This window comes from Myotis yumanensis, unplaced genomic scaffold (assembly GCF_028538775.1).
Source record: "Myotis yumanensis isolate MYYU_CA2020_CCGP unplaced genomic scaffold, mMyoYum1.0.hap1 SCAF_12, whole genome shotgun sequence".
Taxonomy (NCBI): domain Eukaryota; kingdom Metazoa; phylum Chordata; class Mammalia; order Chiroptera; family Vespertilionidae; genus Myotis; species Myotis yumanensis.
The window spans coordinates 43,304,182-43,320,118 of NW_027223763.1; the positions used below are offsets into that span (position 1 = coordinate 43,304,182).

General features: G+C 52.5%; 1 protein-coding gene across 4 annotated transcripts in view; it reads right to left on the minus strand.

Moving 5' to 3' along the window:
• Nucleotides 1–11,442: 11,442 nt before the first annotated feature.
• ENTREP1 (endosomal transmembrane epsin interactor 1) overlaps nucleotides 11,443–15,937 on the minus strand; it is a 61,290-nt gene continuing 56,795 nt past the window's right edge. For 3 of the 4 annotated variants that reach the window (XM_070431532.1, XM_070431531.1, XM_070431530.1), the window contains one exon: nucleotides 13,366–14,272. In XM_070431532.1, the coding sequence (XP_070287633.1) occupies nucleotides 14,072–14,272 (201 nt within the window). In that variant the 3' untranslated portion in view covers nucleotides 13,366–14,071. Of the gene's footprint in view, nucleotides 11,860–13,365; nucleotides 14,273–15,937 lie in introns of those variants that run through there. The other variant, XM_070431533.1, reaches the window with a different exon arrangement.

Here is a 15,937-nt window from a genome sequence, read left to right on the forward strand (position 1 = left end):
GATGAGTTGAAGCTGCCTCAAGTACCTGCATCCACCCAGCCAAGAAGACCTGAGAAAGGGTCTGGCAACTCCAGAGTTTGTTAGGAAACTGAGAGACAGAAGCAGAGTTTGGGGGCAGTGGGCTTGTGCAGGGAAAGGACAGCGGCCGGATATATGCAGCCACGTGGCACAGGCTAACGGGCCGGTGGCCAGGAGGTGCGGGCTTGTTAAGAGCTGTATCATCCAAGGCAGTAAGCAGTGGGCCCGCTAACCTGCGCAGGAACGTTCCTTTCAGGTGATACGCCCCCTCCTAGCCCCCTGGTGGGCAGCTTGCTTCGTAAGATGGCAGCGGTCACAGGAAGTACCAGGAATCATTTCTCCTGACTCCGTCCCTCCTGGCTTGCTCTTACAATCGCATGTGACCCCCTCTGCCACGATGGCCTCTGGGTGGAGGAACAGAGATGTCCCTTTTGTGACATCAGTTGTCCACACTAGAGACCAGGGGTGGGGAACGCCCCACCTGAGGGCTGTATAAGGCCTGTGAAATATAATCATTTGGTCTGGCCTTGCAAGGCATGAGGGGTGAGTTACTTAAATGTTTGCCCAAACATAGGTTGATTTTTAAGTTGATAATTTGGTATGGTTTAAGAATAAGCACACGTGAGGGGGCGGGGAGGGGGGAAAATAATCGCAAGGACGACAAAAGGAACAAAGAGAGGCCATTTCCAGCAGGATGCCCAAGAGCCAACCCAACGCGAGAGCAGGTCTACAGGACAAAGCAAAGTACTTAGCCACAAACCTGTTCCTGTGGCTCATTCATATCGCTCTGGCCACCTGGAATGCACAGCATCTCTTTAGAGGGCCAGCTCCCAGGAGAACAAGAGTCTAAGGAGGACTGAGGATGCCGTTCACGACAAACAATACCCCAGCCAGCCAGCTGGCACCTTCCATATTAAAGCAATTATGCCGTGTCTGGGCATCAGTGACATTGGAGTCCGATATCCTGGGGCTCGTTGTCCTGCCAGAACCTTGGGCGTGATTGCACAATTACAAGAGGCCCCTCCCTCCCTACCTGTGTAGCCAGGGCTTCCCCGGGTGTGCCCCATTGTCATCGCACCACAGGCCTATGCAGTTAGCATTCAGCTGAGCGAGAGCTGCCTCCAGTCCCTTCATCTACCCAGCCATCCCTCACAGTCGTGTCTGCTGTTTCCGCGAAGTCATTTTCCCTTTCTGTTCCTCCTGCGGCTTGAGGGTTACCTGGCAAACAGAACCTCCATCCAGTGTCACTATCTGGTACCCACTGTTGGACGTCACGTCCCTGAAATGAGGTCCTGGATCTATGTGGCATGGGGTCCCTCCTGGTCTCAATGTTAATCACCCTTTTGCAGTTGCCTTTCGATTTGCCCGTTTCCGAGGAGAAGCCTGTAACAGGCAGCAGCTGTGGCTACACCGGTGAGAGCACATTCTGAGCCTTCCTAGTCGGCAAGGGGCCAATATAATTCATCTATTTGCCAGTCTTTCACTGGGTTGTTGGCTTTATGCACGTGCCCAGGTGGATGAGACAGCTTTCTTAGCTGTAAACGGGAGCAACACTGGCCATCTTTATTGCTGCTAAAACATCACCGTACTTTCTAGGCAACCCTGCCCCCCTTGCAATATTCCATCCTGCTTCTGCCCCTCGATCCACTCTTCTGATGGACCCAGGGAGCTAAATCTGCAGCTTGTGTCGGCACCAAGGTTTTAATCTGGGCCAAAGCACCCACTTCCAGATTACTGGGGGGCGACACTTCAGAAGGGGCAGGGACCCGAAACCCAGCGAGATCCGCTCGGGGGCCTGCAGTCCGCCCCAGGTCTCTTCCCGGAGTTGCTGGCCCCACGAGGGTTTTCCCAATAGAGTCCACTCTTTTCATGTTTGGGAATAGGAGCTGCTGGTATTTTATCCACCACGACCCCAGCACCAGGCACGTCTCACCCACAAAAACCACAGCAAGGAATTGGACAGAATCCTGGGCCTTGTACCTGTGTGGACACATTGCCCATCCTCCGTCTCGGAGGTGACGGCATAAGGAACCGAGTTTCCTGTGAAAGGAAATCGTCACCTGTTCACATGATGCCATCAACATAATGAGCTCCTTTCAGAGGTCAGGCAGGGAAGTGACACGTCCCCAGCCGCCAGCGCGGCACCTGGAGGCGCTAAGGACACAGCCTGGAGGGAGCAGGAGGAAGTCCCCTCTAGTCTCCCCCAGGCCCCAGGTTCTTCGAATCCCATCCCAGCTCCCTGGCTACTGCCTGTGTCTGTGGCCGCTGTTAACTTTCTTCCTCCCAGTTTTACAAAGCGGCAGGGGCAGGCTTCGGTTTCTATTTCGGTATCTTGTTCCTCAACTTTCTCAGCTGAGTTAGTAGTCAAGAGGGAGGTGAAAAAACATACATGCTTTTCCCCTTCTAGTTTCCTAACTTCTACCTTGAAAAGGCGTTGGTTACCAGCCCAGCTGCCCTTAAAGCGCCAGCCTCCTGGAGTGTCCATTCCCGGCCCTTCCTTGCACAGTGGGCCAGGCCCACCCAGCAAACAGGCTCCAGCCCGGCGGCGCTTTCCGGGGCCCGACACGCACACAGTGGGACAGCCCGGGGGTGCTTTCCAGGGTCCCACACTCACACAGTGGGACAGCCCGGGGGTGCTTTCCGGGGTCCCACACTCACACAGTGGGACAGCCCGGGGGTGCTTTCCGGGGCCCCACACTCACACAGTGGGACAGCCCAGCAGCATTTCCGGGGCCCCACACTCACACAGTGGGACAGCCCGGGGGTGCTTTCCGGGGTCCCACACTCATACAGTGGGACAGCCCGGGGGTGCTTTCCGGGGTCCCACACTCATACAGTGGGACAGCCCAGCAGCATTTCCGGGGCCCCACACTCACACAGTGGGACAGCCCGGGGGTGCTTTCCGGGGCCCGACACGCACACAGTGGGACAGCCCGGGGGTGCTTTCCGGGGCCCCACACTCACACAGTGGGACAGCCCGGGGGTGCTTTCCGGGGCCCCACACTCACACAGTGGGACAGCCCAGCAGCATTTCCGGGGCCCCACACTCACACAGTGGGACAGCCCGGCGGTGCTTTCCGGGGCCCCACACTCACACAGTGGGACAGCAGGGCAGCATTTTCCAGGGCCCCACGCTCACAGAGTGGGACACAGGCATCCAGCACACGGGCCACCAGTCCCCACATGGAATCTCCCTCTCAGAGGCTTTTTTTCCCTTTCCCGTTTCTCCAGCCTCCTGGCTGGCTCCCCAATTGTGAAAATTTCCAGGGCCAGCCAGACACCCCAAAAGGAGGCTGACAACTCCAGAATTACATCAAGAATTTGTTAAGGAGACTTACCACAGAAGCAGAGCCTTAGGCAGCAAGGAGCTGGTGGATTTCCGAGGGAAGGGAAGGCAAGGCCTCAGTAGCCACGTGCTTGTTAAGCTGTGTGTGATCAAGGCAGTAAATAGCTTAACGGCCACTTACCTAGGCCAGAACATTCCTTTCAGGTGACACGGCCCCTCCTTGCCCCTCCTCAGGGGAGCGGGAGGTCTGCTGCTTCATAATACGGTGACAGTCACACCAAATACGGGAAATCATCCTGCCCAAGAACCGCTAAAAGCCCAGGAAGCAGAGCTTGTACCTCGAACCCCCGGGACCCCGTCCTTCCTTTGCCCCCTCTCACAGAAAGACCTCACCACACAGCTGTCCGCTGTTGAGTAAAGTGGAAAGAAAACACGTTTCACCGATGTAGGGAGAAGTCCCAACTTGGAGACTAATAGCCGGTCTTCAGAGCACCTCACAGGTGCCGGGCACTGTTCCCGGATTAACTGAATTAACCCCCAGAGCCGCTCTAAGAGGTAGAAGCCACTATTACGCCCATTTTATAGATGAGGAAGCGAGGCACAGAGCGTTCAAGGACTTTTATTTATGTTTCCAAGTGCCCGTTCCGTCACTGATGACTCAGCATCATACTTTTCTCTCTTGGCTCTTACAGTGCTTTCCCCCCAATCCTTCCCTTTGGCAAACTGCAATCTCCTGTTCATTCAAAGCCGCCCCACCCCAGGCTACACTGGTGGGGCCTCACTTTCCCACCCTCTCTGCTGGTCCCCTTGAAGGCTGGGGTGGGGTGGACGGAGAGTCCCCCTCCAGGAGTTGCCTTTGGAAAGGTCACAGGCCTCTCTTTGTCTGGGTCCTTCGGCCAACCCAGTGCATTCAGTAGGGCAGGGGTCCTCAAACTACGGCCCTCGGGCCACATGCAAATACAAATATTGTATTTGTTCCCGTTTTGTTCTTTTACTTCAAAATAAGATATGTGCAGTGTGCATAGGAATTTGTTCATAGTTTTTTTTTTTAAAACTATAGTCTGGCCCTCCAACGGTCTGAGGGACAGTGAACTGGCCCCCTGTTTAAAAAGTTTGAGGACCCCTGCAGTAGGGCCTCGATATTGACAGTGAGTGACCCCCAGGCACTGGGTTTCCTCAAACCCTCGCCCCCTGCTCCCAGTGATCCATCCCTCGGGACACAGCTCTCTAAAAAACATCCTTCTTCAACCCCGGTGCTGCCCCCAGCAGGTCTCACCAGCCCACGAGCTCGTGCGGGTCCACCTTCCCGGCCCCTCAGAGGGAAAGGCGAGGTGCCCTTGCCCCTCTCACTTGGCCGTGCCATGAGCCATCCGTCTCCACCGACAACAGTGCTGCGCTTTCCACCCACCCGGCCAGGCCCTCAGCCATGTTTGCATAAGACGGTCCCCAGTGACGAATGAATTTCGTACAGGGGAGGGCGCAGGCTCCCCAACTTCACAAGTGGTTCTCTTGGGGCTCCCCTCCCTTGGCTTGTGGTGAGAACGACTTCTCTTTGGTTACCCCATGGGGAGGAGGGGGAGTGAAGGGCTCCTTCCCTGAGTTCTACATGCCTCCGGAGGGCAGCACCCCTCTGTGGTCCTCCTGTGTCACCAGGATGAAGGGGGATCGGCGGCTGGTGGCACCTCTCAGCAGGCTCCCTGGGGGTTCACTGTCCCCTGTGGCTGGTGTCTGCCCCCTTGGGTGAAACCGCCCTCACCTAGGGGGGAGGTGAGGTGAAAGGTGTGGGTGATGATAAGAACTCTGAGGCTGTGCTCATGTGTGCACACACACAGAGGAGTTCATCACGCTCAGCTCACACACATCACCTTCTCTGAGCTCCCATCGCTAAACCATCCCTTTTCAACAAGGAACCAATTTGGCAGGAGCTAGGATTTGGCGCCCTCTGCTGGAGTGACATGAGAACTGGCAAGTCCAGATAACCACCTAGAATCCCAGAAGGTGAGCCAGGGAAGGAGGAACCTTAGCCACCAACCTCAGGTCTTTTGTTTTCCGGATAAGAAAAATAAAGTCCTAACAATGGTAGGGCTTGCCCAATGCCACACTGTAAGCAGCAGCCTGACTGCATCTCGCTCCACGATCAAAGCCAAACAGAGAAGGAAGTGGAAGTGGAGAGGAGGGCGCTCAGTCCGGGCCTGCCCAGCAGCCTCCGACTGCTTTTAGCTGAGAACGCACAGTCCCGGGAGTGCAGCCTCTCTGCTCCTGAATGGTGCCACGGCAAGGGCCTGGCACTGCTGGGCGGCTGGAGGTGGGCCAGTGCGTGAGTTTGGTTCCCGTACTGCCTCACTAGCACCGAGGCATGGGGTAAATGACTTAATTTCCTCACTGAGCTCCAGTTTCCTCTTCTGAAAAATGGGGCAATCACAGTGCTGAGGCTGGATCTGCACAGTGAAGGAGATAAAGGGGACTGGGACTTAGAACAGAGCCTGGCTGTGGTGTCAGTGCCCGTGGGTGTTAGCCATGGTTATCTGAGGAGTCTCGGTGGCCCGCAGCCGAATTAGGGGCCCCGTAGGGATACGTACTCAGAGCGCCTGCTTGTGTGGAGGTGGCCAGGCATCTCCGCAGCGTGCCAGGTTGGTCCTCCTGGCATTCTCCAGCCCTGGCCCGACGGCAGGGCCAACCTGTGACAGTCTACAGCCACCTGGTGGTCTGTATGGGAATAGAGCAACTCATTCTCATTCAGATAAACCCCTGGGTCCTAGAGGCTGCCCTGGTCTAGATTCTCTCCCTGGGGGCTGCTCGGGGCCTGCATTATCCCCATCTCTCCTTAGTAAAAGAGAAACTAGTTAACTGGCACTCCTCGGCTTAGCCACAGTGGGTGAGGGTGGTTGTGCAATAAAGCCTTCTCCTTCTGCTGCTTTACTCAGATTTTTTAAAAAATCTAAGGGGAAGAATCCTTAAAAAAAAAAAAAAAAAGACACATCAGCCTGGAGCCAGGAGGGGAGAGATGGGTCTCCACTGACCCCACCCTGAGTTCCTGACTCTTCCACCCAGTGGCTCTCATGGGTTCTGGGGGTTAGAGGGTCGCAACCAATCCAGCTCGAGCTGGTCTGTTTCCTGGGCTGGGATTCTATACCTTGGACCCTGGAAGCAAGGAGGTGAACGGGGAGCCACAGCACAGCTCACCTGGTGATATGTTGACATCAGCCAGGCGTTGCCTTGTTAATGCATGTTAGGTATTGATGCCAAAACCCATAAGCAGAAATGGCCAACGCTGCCCTTGGACTGGCACTTCCCCAGCCAGACCCAGACCCGTAAGTCTACCAGTGTCCCGGGCACCGCACACCAGGGGTGGTGCTTTCACGCACCCCCGGAGGCATCAGCACCAGTGAGCCCACCTCCTCTTCTCCCGGAGGCCCAGCCTCAGTGGTCCACTGCCACCCCCAATCTCTAAGCCACAGATAGAGTTATGTTGTTTCTGAAAATGAAGAAACTAACAAAACATCAAGTGGAAATAGAATTCTTAAAAATGGACTCTAAATCTACCAAGACAGCGGTTCTCAACCTGTGGGTCTCGACCCCTTTGGCGGTCGAACGACCCTTTCACAGGGGTCGCCTAAGACCATCCTGCATATCAGATATTTACATTACAGTCATGAAGTAGCAATGAAAATAATTTTATGGTTGGGTCACAACATGAGGAACTGTATTGAAAGGGCCAGAAGGCTGAGAACCACTGCACCAAGAGAACCAACTCCCTATTGAGAGAGAAGTCTAGCCATCAAATGCCTTTTCCTAACCAAAGGCAAATCCGATGGTCGTTGGTGGCAATGGAATGTTCACTTTCTGTAGGGTATGGTCATTCGGTCAGACAAGCATTTATTTAGCCTCAATTCTGTGCCAGGAGCTGGGAATACTACAATGAACAATGACAAAATCCTGCCCTCCTACAATTTATATTCTAATAGAAGAGACAAAAAGCAAATAAGTAAATTGCAAGTTTCTATTAAGTCATGATGCATGCTGGGGGAAAAAATTAAGCAGAGAATATCAACAAACAACAAATCTAACATCACATTAAGAAAATAACGCACCATGAATAAGTGAGATTTACTCAATAATGCAAGGCTGGTTCACTATTAGAAATCCATTAATAGCATAGTTGACTTTTAAAATCTAAGGGGGAAAAGCATGATTGTATCTATTATGCTGAGAAAAATTCAACATCTTTTCACACACACCACACACACACACAAACCCCCAATAAAACAACACACTCAAGAACTCAGGAACTCAGGTATGCTTTTTAACATGCTAAAATATATATTATTTCATCTTAAAGAAGAAGCATCAAAGGCATTTCTTCTATGTTCAAGAATAAAGCAAGGATGTCCACTAATTCTACTACTCTTCAACATGGTACTAGAGATATCAGCCAATGCAATTAGACAAGAGAAATCCTGTCAAGTCATAAGAACTGGTGAATTGTGAAGGTTACTGTGAAGATTTCCTGAACTGAGTTAATAAGACAGCTCTGGAAGGACTCACAATAAATGTTGGTCATGATTATAATTTTTAAGTGTTACATTGGTGTTAATGTCCCCATTCCTTAAGGGTCCCTGTGGTGGGCTTCCTTTACCCTCCCATAGTCCCATGCTGCCACAGTCCAGGGGAGAGTAAGCAGTCTGTTATGACCGACGGCAGAAGACATAGGTGAAGTTCGAGCATTCTGACATTTGCAGGTTGTGCGACCTTAGGCAAGTTGGTCTACCTCTCTGGACACTGAGCTCCTCATCTACAAAACAAGGAGACAGGCCTCCGTGCCTTATGATTATTGTTGAAAACCTCCACCAAGCAGATACGGTGCAGTGGGAGAGAGAGCTCCTCCCAGAGCAGACGGCTTCCAGCAACTCTCTTTGCTCGTCCTTTCCTGCCTGGCATGTCTTTCCACCCGCATCATGAAATGCTCCTTTGGGACCAGAATTTACGCACAGTATGTAAAGATGCTGGAAAAGCCTGCCCACACCTGGGACCTACAGCCACCCTGCAAGAGAGGAACGATGACTCATTCTGAATTTTGGCCCTGGCTCTTTTGTTAGAGCAAAACACAGGGAATCCCGCCAGCTGTTGCAATAAAAAGAGCTTTCCTGCTGAGACCGTGACATGCCTGAGGCCCGGGACACAGTGTGGCAAGGGGTCCCCAGAAGAGGAGACGTTGCTCAGATTCTGACAAAGACGCTCTCCTTGATCAAACTTGAGACTGGCCCCTCTGAGTCCCTTTCTGACCAGGCCCTGTCCTTGGTCTGCTCAGTTCGATTTTAGCAAGATTCCTGCTGGGGTCAGCTTAGTGACAATCCCCCACCCTTCGTATCTGGTCACTTTTGTTAAGGAGCAAAATTCAACCAGATAAATTTGAAGATCTAATTGGCTTTACTAAGTGACTCACGAATCGGGCAGCACCCCATCTAGCAATAGAAGCATGCTCCGAGGGGTTGTACAAAATGAAAGGTTTCCATAGGCAGGAGGGAGATGGGACAAGAAATTGAAGAGTAGCAAGATCGCCTCACCTTAGGGGAAGGCGGGGTCCATCAGGCAGATACCTCACTAGAGCTGGCCAGAAAATTTCACTTGTTGGTCGAAAATTCCACTCCTGGGAGAGGCTGAAACTACAGTTAGGCTAGTTGCAAAGTTTTCGTTTGGCGACATGGTTTAGTAGCAGTGACTCCATTTTGGCCTGTTGTTTCTTTTTTTAATACCTGCAATATCTGAGCAAATTCTTCATCCCCCCCCCACCCCCCCACCCTTGGCCTGCCTTCAGCAAGAGTCTTGTTGAGTTGGTGAAGCAAGAATCCCCCTAGCCCTGATGTCTCCTCTTCATGATTTGCCATCCACTGACCCCAGACCCTGCTTCTTGGCTATAAACGTTCACTCGACCTTGTTGCACTGAGTTGAGCGCACTCTCTCTTCCCTACTGCAAACCCCACTGCAGTACTTCCTTACAGTCTCGGACAGGTGCCATGCCTACTCCTTCTTTAACAATCCCCAAGGTGGGCACCACCTGCTGCCACAAACCCAGGTCCGCAGAGCTTCTCCTCGGGCATCCCCACCAGGGCCTGTTTCACAGTCGGGTGAGGGGATCCTTCAAAGCAGCCCAGGCCCTTTGGTCTTCAAAGTTATCCAACACAGGATCTGGCTGCTTCGCCTGCTTGGGGCCTGGGAGCAGTTCAGCAGCGGCAAGAGAAATGGGACTTCGCATTTAATGTTTGTGCGGTTTTTGTCTGCTCCCCTCTCCCCGCTCAGCATTCTCTCCTCAGCACCTGGCCCTCCGCCTACTACTCTGTAGCTCAGTAAATAGCCACTGAATGAGAGGGTGAAGGTTCCTGCAGAGACGGAGCTGGAAGAGTTGTGGTGCCTTTGGCCCCAGACCTGGCTTCCCTGGCGGAGGCCCCAGGGAGGAGAACCTGGTAAACAAAGATGGCCTTGTCTGGGCCCCTCGCCTCCCCGTCCCCCTCATTGTTCTGTCCTGCATCCTGCCGCCTGGGGGAGGTGGCCATGTGCTCCTTTGTTCTGCTTCCTGATTTCCTCTCTGCTGGGTGGAGGTGCAGGTGCCTCTTCCCCCGGCCATGCTCCTCATCCCAAGGGACTCGCCAGAAAAAGCCAGTGAGGAGAGCCGTGGGTGCAGAGGAAAGCGTGTCTGTCCGTCTGTCCCTTCTCCCTCTCCCAGTCCTCCTCTCCATGTCACCAGGCCTAGCACACACAACGGGCTCCAGTGAAACTGGGACGCTCAGGCCGGAGTAGGTCCCCGACCATCAGCACTCGGAGTGTGGGTCCCAGACCTGGCGAAGGCCAAGTTCAGAGTAGGACGGGGCTCTGCCACAGTAACTTGATAGAGTACTGTTGTACTGTTATGCCTGTTGAATCCAATAATTTTCAAAGGGGTTTGAATGAACAATCAAGTCATGAAAAGACCTGGAGGAAACTTAAATGCATACACATTACAAAGTGAAAGAAACCAAGCTGAAAAGGGCACGTACTGCATGATGCTCACTACCACGTGGCATTCTGGTACGTGCAATCCCATGGACGCAGCAACAAGTCCAGTGGTTGCCAAGAGCGAGGGGGAAGGGAGGGAGGAATAGGCAGAGCACAGAGGACTTGGGGGGCAAAAAACTACTCTGTAAGATACTACAAGGATGGACACAGAGTATATAATTGTCCAAACCACTAGAATGTGCAGCACCCAGAGTGAACCCTAATGTAAACTTTCAGTGATAATGACATGTCAATGCAGTTTATCAATAGTAACTAATGTACCACTGTGGTGGGGGATGTTGATAGATGTTGATAGTTGGGGAGACCGTGCATGTGTGGGGGGTATATGGGAAATTTCTATGCTTTGTTTTGCTCTGAACTTAAAACTGCTCTAAAAATAAAATCTCTTTAATAATTATTACTACTGATATTATTACTAATATTTCATTTTCCTGGTAAATCAGTGCTATGCACCGAATGTTTATATCCACTTAAAATCCATATGTTAAAGCCCTAATCCCCAATGTGATGGTATCTGGCCAGTAGCCATGACATGCACTGACCACCAGGGGGTAGATGCTCAATGCAGGAGTGGAAACCACAGGCATGGAAACATGGAACAGACTGATGAATCTCAGAGGCAAGGGGGAAGGGGGAGGGCGGGAAGAGATTAACCAAAGATCTTACATGCATACCAGAGGCCTGGTGCACAGATTCATGTACCAGTGGGGTCCCTTGGCCTGGCCTGCAGGGATCAGGCTGAAACGGTTCTCTGATATCCCCTGAGGGGTTCCGGATTGCAAGAGGGCACAGACCAGGCTGAGGGATCCCATCGGTGCACGAATCCATGCACCAGGCCTCTAGTTATAATATATTGTCATATATATATATTAGAGGCCTGTTGCACGAAAAGATTCATGCAATAGGCCTTCCCTTCCCCTGGCTGCCAGCACCGGTTTTCCTCTGGCACCCGGGACCCAGGCCTTCGCTCCAGCTGGAGCCGCCTTCAAGCCTTCACTGCTCCGCTGGAGCTGCCTTCAGTCTTCGCTCCACCACTTCACGCCTACATATGAAAATTAACCGCCATCTTTGTGGCGGTTAATTTGCATATCGTTCTGATTAGCCAATGGTGGGCATGGCGAAGGTACGGTCAATTTGCATCTTTGTCTATTATTAGATAAGATTTTTAATTTTAATATTCCTTAAAGTCTGAGAAGCAAGACAGAAGTCAGTTTTCTGACTTCACCAATACCTTCAGAGGCTGGAATTAAGTGGACCATTTCCCTGGCTGCGAGGTCGAATCTTCAAATCCTCTTGCTATGGCTCAGCCTTTATGTTCTTTCCTCTTCTGGTTGTTGCTGGAAATTTCCCTTTTCTCGGGATGGCTGAGACCACCTCCATGACAGGCGCCCACCTGTCTTCCCTGAGCCTTCACAGAAAGTGGTGAGGTCTGTGTGGCAGCTGGAAGTGAGCTATAGAAGCTCAGAGGGAAGGTGGAAAGAGATGCAGCTGGGGAAAATGTCCTCCTGCAGTAAGAAAAAAACAGAAGCCTGGAAAGACCCAGCCTGGGTGGAGGAAGGCCAGTCCTTGTCTCATCCCTGGGGGAGGAACAAATTGGTGGGCTGAGAATTCCTGGCTTGACCCTGAGACACTAGGTCGGGGGCAACGAAGCAGCCATAATGGAGAAAAGCAACCAGCCTGGCTATGTGGGTGGTCTCTGGGTGTCAGAGAGCCTGGGTGAGACATGGGCTTGTAACACTGGAGAACCTCAGAGAGGTGGGGGCTTACCTCAGGGAGTGGGCCAGCCCCCAGCGGGCAGCCATGGTGCTGACAGTGGGGACTTCTAAAGAAATGGAGAGACTGTTTGCTTACGTGGAGAATTCAGTATGTGAGGGTAAGGGGGTGAGCACAGAGAGACTGTCATTCTGGGAAACCCCTGGGAACCTCCACAAACACAGCTCAGCCAGGGAGGTGGGCCGACCATGGGTGGTTTGCAGGCCCCCAGTCCCCTCATTTGCACACCTGCCTCCACAATCCACTCTCCACCCCAGCTCAGTGCCTCCAAACAGTCCTTCCCTTCTCATTTCTCAGTCCCCTGACCTCATGCCAATTCCCACTCTGCAAAGTTCGTGGGCTTGGAGCCCAGGGTGTCTGTGCTTCCATGAGCCCAGATCGAAGTCTTAGCGACCACTTTCTCAGAAAAACAAGAAATGGCAAACAGCTACTATTTGGGAGCCGGGAACCAGAGTGGTTTCTGGAGATGGACTCCTGGGGTGTGAAGGGCATCACTGCCACAGACCTTCTGCGTGACCTTGGGCAAGTCACTGAGCCTCGATTTCCTCGTCTGTGAAATGGGACACTCACAGCTCCCCCCTCTCAGGCTGTTGTGAGGGTGACAGGAGACCGTGTAAAATCTCCAGCACAGGACCTGGAGCACAGGATTCTTGTTCAGCTCCTCGCCTCCTTTACTCCATATCCCGACCTAAACTAGCCTCCACTTTGCATGGTGATCTCTTGAGATGTAAATGGAATCTGTTATTCCTGTTGAAAACTCTCTCATGGAACCTCACAGTTAGCATCAAGCCCAGCCTGAGCTCCCCCTACCTCTCCCCTCACTCAGGGCTGCTTCCACAGCAGCCTCTAGTGCTGGAGGCCTTTGCCTTGGCTGTTCCCTCTGCCTGGAACACCCTTCCCTGCCCCTCATAGTCAAGTCCAGTTTAAATGTCATTTCCGCAAAGAAGCCTTCTCCAGCCGCCTCCTTCCTTCTTAGCACTAATGCCCGATCTGTAATCACATCACTGATTTATTGCTCACAGTTCCACTACAAGGCAGCGCCATGAAGCCTTTTGGCCAGGTGCCCGCTGCATGAATAAAAGGACACATTGTTATGCACGAGGATCAGGTGCTTTGGAGATGAAACTGGCCTGGTGGCCTGCCCGAACCTGACCACCACTGCTCCAAGTTCCAGCACCTCCGTAAGGTAAGGTGTGGCCCCGTCCGCGTACACAAACGTCGTACACCAAGGCCAGAGGTCCAAAGTAAACATTTTATTCTCAGTTCTGCCTTAGCCATCTCTAGTTTTGCAAGCATGAGTAAATGGAATCAACAAGAATACTCCCCCTGAATGTCTTTCATTACGATTTGTCAGTGAAAAAGTTCCCTGTTTTTCCTAAAGAGAGTGATTGCAGGGCGATCTATGCAGGGACGTGATGATTAGAGCATGGGGGTTGATCATCCATGCTTCATGCCAGCCCGGCTGGCATGGCTCAGTGGTTGAGCGTCAGCCTATGAACCAGGAGGTCACGGTTCGATTCCCAGTCAGGGCACATGCCTGGGTTGCGGCCCATCCCACTGGGTGGCGGCCCATCCCACTGGGTGGCATGCCAATTCCTCTCTCATGGAGCAGTGCGTGGCCACAGCATCTATCAACAGCAGCCCAGCAGACCTGCCCCCAGTGACAGGGCTGGACGAGGAAGAGAGCCACAAGGTGGTGTGTGGGCAAAGATTCATTAACCTACTCCGGGGCAGGGCCAGCAGAGGGGGAGAGGGATGCTGCCTTCACAGCCTCCAATCTGATGCATCCAAACCCAAATGAGCCCGGAAGAACCTTAGGCCAGCAGAAAGGTGAGCCATAGAGTGAAGGGCCCCCCTTTTAGAGCAGTTCCCAGAGGGGGACCCCCACCCCCACCCTGGACACTGCATGGTGAGGAGGGGATCTTTCCTTCCTGCTTCTGAGGTTCACAGGACAGTCTCTCGAATGACACCGATGAGGCTGTGTGGCCGCTCAGCCGCCCGCCGGGGCCTCCTCTCGACTCTTGGCCTCCCGGCTGCCACGAAGGTGCTCAGGTCCCCGCAGCTCCACAGGTGCAGCACGCCGGGCTGTCTCCTCGAGGGCAGCAGGTGATCCCTGGGGGGGCTGTGCTGCAAGGGGGCCATTATCTTTGGGAGAGGGAAGAGGGTGGGGAGAGGTTAAGCTTCACCAGAGGTCCTGGGTCTGCCTCCTACCTCCATCAATGTGATGTTTAGTTGCCTTGAGGAAGAAAAGAGGGCTTTCTCCCAAAGTGGAACCCACGTGGAATTCCAGAGAGACTTAACATAGTGCCTCTTTTCTCAAGTTTCTAACACATTCCCCAAATGTCCTGTGGTTTCACAGGTAGCCCTGCCTCACTTCCCTGGCTCATCTATTGCAATGTCCTGCTTTATCCTGAACATTGCTCATCACTTTCCCCAATTTCGCTGTGGCCTCACAGGAAGGGACGGGAGCCTGTCAGAGACGCGGGTTCCCAGCTCCCCGCACACGTGAGTGAGGAGTGGGGCGCAAGCGCCTGTACTTGCAACAAGAACCCAGGCGACACTAATGTTCTCAAACATTTGGTACCTGTTATTTGGCATTGTGACCAGGTAAGGAGTTTATAAAATGTCAACCAAAACCAGTGATGCTTCTAACCAATCAAATAGCCCTTCAATAAACAACATAACAACTAATCCAGTTTATTTGTAAAAACTCCTAAGAATGGTTCTACTGCTAGCTCTATTTTTGGCCATGTGCCACATACATAACGTTAAGGACATCATAATATGACTTATTTTGTAAAAATGACAAAAGCATGATAAATTCCTCACCCAACTGGGATGGATGAGGGGAGAGCTGTCCAGGGCACAGGAATCTGTTACACTGCACAGCCCCGTCTCTGACCTACAACACTGTCAGTGCTTGGTTACCACCTACGTCACAGAACAATCGTTGGGATGATGTTTTGTTTAGTTTGTACCATTCAGAATTGTTTTTTACCCTCACCCAAGGACATGATTTTTTTTTTAATTGACTTTGAGAGAGACGGGTGAGAGAGAACATCGATTGGTTGCCTTCCATATGGGGATCGAACCCACAACCTAGGTATATGCCCTGACTGGGAATCAAACCCACAGCCTTCTGGTGCAGGGGACAGCACTCCAACCAACTGAGCCATTCAGCCAGGGCCCATTGTGAGACGTTAAGGTCACTAAAAAGTTAATCCCCCCCAAAGAGATGAGATGTCAGATTTGCCAACACTCCATGATTTTGTCTGTCTTTAGGGCCTGTCCTTGTTTCCTGAGTAAGAAGAAAATCCCAATATTCATAGCTATTGACTGTTGTTACGTGTAAGTTAGGAGAAGTGGTTTTGAATTGGTGAAACTTGAAGAGGATCTACAAATGCATCTTAATAATATAGAGAAAGTGAAAATGTGCAAACACGGGGAGACTCCAGCAGATGGCCCAGGTCGACTGCACCAGTCCCAGCACCTGGACTGTGATCCAGGCCCAGTGAATGCTGGTGGCGACAGCACCTGTTGTCTTTTACCCACAGTGATTTCCCAGCAAGCAGGGCTTGGCAGAAGGTCCAGACCGCCTGCGTGGCGGGTGCTCCGGCTCTTACCTCACCAGAGCTCGGCAGCCTTTCAGTGACGCCAAATGCTCGTTCCTGTTTAGTGGCTACTGAGGCTTCACAGGGGAAAGGAGGCAGGAAGTGACGTTTTGCACAGACCAGGGACTCCCGGACGTAAATGTCTCCCAACGTGGGATACTACCTAGAGCCTGACCCAGGGCCATGGGCCAACCACTCT